We start from the raw sequence: 4,190 nt of genomic DNA on the forward strand, positions 1-4,190 counted from the left end.
CCTATGGGTGAACTTGGAACTCAGGGAAATCAGAGGCAGCCTGCAGTCACCCTGCTTAGCCTCTTTCATTTGAGCTTAGTTATGTGAGTAGGTTTGGCCCTTTGTCTCTATTACTTTATTTCTGTTCTCACGTTTGGGTGGTCTTTCATAGAAGCACACCAAGAGCTTTTAAAGGTCAATGTTCTTCTGTTTTCATTAATAACATGCTCAATTTTTGCAAGATTATTTTGCAAAACTTGATCCTAGAATGCTTCTGAGGATGTAATCATACTTCCTGACTTGCAAAAGCATTGTAGGAATAGGACTGCGTTTTCCCAAAACTATCATTTCTCAGTTCTGAGGAATATGACCTTTTCTTTACCAGGAGGGAGATGTGTGTGCCCTGGAGTCTGACATATTTCCAATGACCAAATGAAAAACACCTGCATCTGGACCCAGTATTCAATGACATTACTTATCAAAATAAATTTATTAAAAGTATGCAAAGACCACTTCAAAGTTTAGCTGCCTTCAGGACAGGTTTTGGCACTCATAATGACACTGTCTTCTCTACACAACAGCACTCATTCTGTGACACACCATTTAACAATTAAAACACAGACCATTTCAGTTTTAGCGTTACAACACGATAGGGTTGATGATCTGTAGTCATAACAACTTTGATATGCTTGCACATAGTAAACATTTTACTGTTACTTAGTACTAAAACAATCTAAAACTAGAACCACTGTGTGGTAACATGGACTGATTTCGGGAAAGATGTACAGCCAGCTAGCTAAGGCCACACCATCCCAGAGCTATTGACTTTAAAAATGCATTTGGACCAATAGTTATCCATCATCTCTTTCAGTCCCAAGTTGTTGCTTTTCCAGCGGGAGACACTCCACAGCCAGACCACTCCCTCCCTGCGTTCCGTACAGTCACTGAGGCCACTCGCAGCCCAGGCTGCTGCTAGATGTCCGCCAGCTTCCCAGTCACTACCCAGCTTTGAGTCAACAGCTCTGAGTGACATCTCCCGAACACCTAGGCTGAATTCAAGGTCAGTCTCCAGGGGTAGGCCACAGCCTTTCCCCTTAGGAACAAAATGAAAGGTCCTCCACCTCCGGGTGTCCGTTGTCAGCTCATGTAGCATGGGGCTCTGTGGTGATCTGCGGCCTTTTACACAAGTCCTGGTAGAATGCCGACTCCAGGAAGCGGGGGTAGGAGTTGTTCTCCATCAGGCTGTAGACCCTTTTCTGGGCGGTCGCAAAGCAGCCACTTGTAGCGTCTTGGATATTCTGGGCAATTAGGGTTTTGGTTTGAAAGTCTATGTTTATCTGTAATGAAACAAACAAAAAATGTGGTTTATTCCATATTCAGAGTTAGAGACTTAAATCTATTTATTTAATATTCGAAAACAAAACCCCAAAACTGTAATGTGTGATTAACTTTATCAGCCAAGTCATGGAAGAAACTTAAGTTAATTAAAAGCTAGTCTTAAAATAAAATCTTAAAAAAAAAAAATCCCTGGGTGGTATGGCTCAGTGGATTGAGCGTGGGGCCTGCGAACCAAAGGATGGAGGTTTGATTCCCAGTCAGGGCACATGCCTGGGTTGCAGGCCAGTTCCCAGCAGGGGATCCATGAGAGGCAACCATACATTGATATTTCTCTCCCTCTCTCCTTCCTTTCCTCTCTAAAGATAAATAAATAAAATCTTTAAAAAAAAAGCTAGTGTTAGAAAATATTCCTGCCCCTTCCCCATCACTCCTTTTTAATTTGACTTTTCTTTCATTCCCTAGTTTCACTTTGATGCTAAGAATGTTCAAAATATGCTAAAATGGGAATCTTTCCCCCTTACCTCTTTTGGAGCTTCTTTCTCTATGAAGTCAGTATATATTTTCTTTGCTTTTGAGGACAGCTTTTGGGGTGACTTGGTTTTTTTGAAATCTTCACAGGCCAGCCAGAATTCAATATTTTCTTCACAGAATTCAGACTTTAGAAAAGCCCTGAATGCAGCAAGACCATCTGAAAGGAAATCATTCAGACTGTGAATTCAGTGAACAAATAATCCCCTCTGTTTTTTCCTAGAACTCTCAATTCTTTGCACCTATATTTTATTATTTCTAGATTAGAGCAATATCCTACATTTCACTCAAATTTTTAACCCTCAAAATCTAGCTTTTTAAAAACTAAGTTGCCAGTATGCAAACTGCTTAAGTTGGCACACTGCTCCAAAGACATAAATACTTAACTCTGCTTTCAATGCAAATTATTTATAGGGGGCCCTAAATTCTCTGGGAGCTAAGCCTTGAAAACCCTGTATGCAGTGGAAAGGCTGCATCAATCTTAGCACAGAGCAACTGCCACTGTACCTTTTTCAGGTTAATTTTTCATTCCCACCTGGAACGAGTTAAGCCATATATTTCCATACTTAACTACTGGGAAATAAAGGAGAAAAATAGGCCTTATGTTACAGTGACTGTAAAGTCTAATTGCATCAGGCAGCCTGCCCTTCTGCTGTGTGGATACCTCTCTAGACCCTTGCGATACTTGAAAGGGATCCAATTCAAGAGGTTAACTTACATTTACTGGCTAGCAGCTCATCGAATGCTTCGGACCACAGCTGTGCTTCCTCAGGGGAAGGCCTGCAAGAGAAGTCCTGCATGTTGGCTTACGATCTTCAGAAGTCCACTTCCCCTTTCCAGCTCGGCAGCTAGCCCCTCATGTTTGCAAGAGCAAGATTTTCAGCTTACCTGATAAAGGTCTGCTGTTTGTTCTTCTTGCCAGTTTTGGGCTTTCCAGGAGAGGAGGAATGTTGCAAGAAGTAGCTCAAACGGGTCTTCCAATCTTTTAACCTAAAAAGAAAAGATAAATAAGTAAAAGATTCACTTAAGTGGCAGTTTCACTAAGTCAAATTGCTGCTGCAGCAGATGGCATTTTTACCCAGGTCACCCAGGAAATATGGACAAACCAAATAAAACAAGAACCCTTCAAGTCAGTCTTACTCATTTAATCCCTGCACTTAAGTGTTGAACCAGTTTGTTTTATTCATCTGAACCTACCTATGTGTTTTATATCTAAGGGAAAGACTACAGAAATTACTAGGATACTGCAAGGAATTTAGTTTGCATAGTTCAAAAGGCAGATGGCATTTCTCACTTGAAAAAGACAGCCGTTTTTCTGCAATGTTAATTACTATCCAGAGACATTCCACACTTGAACTGACAGTGGAACTGGCTTGAGCCAGTGATGCTTATGTCTGTCCCTTCTAGCCTCAGAGAAGAAGGTTCTGGACCAGCCAGAGCTGTATGCAAAGAAGGTGTGTGTGCCTCACCCACACACCCCCAGGCAACAAGGCTCATTTTAAGCAGATGAACTAAATTACAAAATTAAAAAAGAAAAAGACCCAAAATGAATTAAAACAAATATATCCAGAACCAGCAAAAATATCTCAATGCCTGCAGCTGTGAATGTAAGCTAATCAGGACTTAAAAAAGGCAACGTACGAATAAAGGGGACGCTCTGAGACGCAGGAAGACAGAAAGCCAACAGTACTCTACCACTGCCTCAGTATCAAGAATTTCCTCAGTTCCCAAACTCTTCCTGACGGTCCTTCGCTCACGCAACAGAACACAGACCACGTGGATTTAACTTATTAAGCCAATTAATCCTTTCTACATTATTTTTTCCTGCAGGAAATAGAGTTTCCCATGGTCAAAGCCCAGCCCAAGGCGCCCCGTTTGCAGCAAACCCGGAGAGCGAGTTTCCTCGCTGGTGGCAGGGGAGAGAAAAAGGCCGTACTTACAGGGTCCGCTTCATGTTCTCCCGCTTCTCCTCGCTCTTATGGCCGTTGCCTGCGTTCGTGTCCATGGATCCGCAGTCGTGCTGGACAGCCAGGAACATGGCACTTTGCATGATCGTCTCGCTGCCGAGGCTGACACTGTGTGTGGTGGGGAGCGCACAGCCCTATTTATAACAGGCGGAGGCGAGGGGGCGGGGCTCACGACTTTTGTCTCGCTTCTTGCGGACGCTGATTGGCCGGCGGAGGAGGGGCCAGGGGCGGGGTCGGCTCCTGTCCGCAGCGGTCACGGTTGCCCTGAAGGGTCTAGAAGCGAGGGCACTGCTGACGTCTGCGGACCCGGCGTCGTGCGCACTCCGGCGGAACGTAGCGGCTGGCCGGGGCTGGTGTGGGTGCCGACCGAGCTTTGGC

The 4,190-nt window shown here is 44.0% G+C and overlaps 1 protein-coding gene across 1 annotated transcript; it reads right to left on the reverse strand.

Moving 5' to 3' along the window:
• Positions 1-440: 440 nt before the first annotated feature.
• Positions 441-3,920, reverse strand: RGS2 (regulator of G protein signaling 2). Its single transcript, XM_037142896.2, has 5 exons — positions 3,786-3,920; positions 2,734-2,835; positions 2,564-2,625; positions 1,839-2,005; positions 441-1,316 (listed from the first exon to the last, which is right to left on the reverse strand). The coding sequence occupies exons 1-5, from the start codon at positions 3,893-3,895 to the stop codon at positions 1,122-1,124; spliced, it is 636 nt and encodes a 211-aa protein (XP_036998791.1). The 5' UTR covers positions 3,896-3,920; the 3' UTR covers positions 441-1,121.
• Positions 3,921-4,190: the final 270 nt, after the last annotated feature.

This window comes from Artibeus jamaicensis, unplaced genomic scaffold (genome assembly GCF_021234435.1).
Source record: "Artibeus jamaicensis isolate MK-2021 breed Jamaican fruit bat unplaced genomic scaffold, CSHL_Jam_final contig_467, whole genome shotgun sequence".
NCBI classification, from domain to species: domain Eukaryota; kingdom Metazoa; phylum Chordata; class Mammalia; order Chiroptera; family Phyllostomidae; genus Artibeus; species Artibeus jamaicensis.

Coding starts and splice junctions, on each gene's coding strand:
- RGS2 (XM_037142896.2), bottom strand. CDS start 3,895: ATGCAAAGTGCCATGTTCCTGGCTGTCCAGCACGACTGCGGATCCATG. Junction 2,836..3,785: donor GAGAACATGAAGCGGACCCT/GTAAGTACGGCC, acceptor TTTTCTTTTTAG/GTTAAAAGATTGGAAGACCC. Junction 1,317..1,838: donor AGAAAGAAGCTCCAAAAGAG/GTAAGGGGGAAA, acceptor GTTTCATTACAG/ATAAACATAGACTTTCAAAC.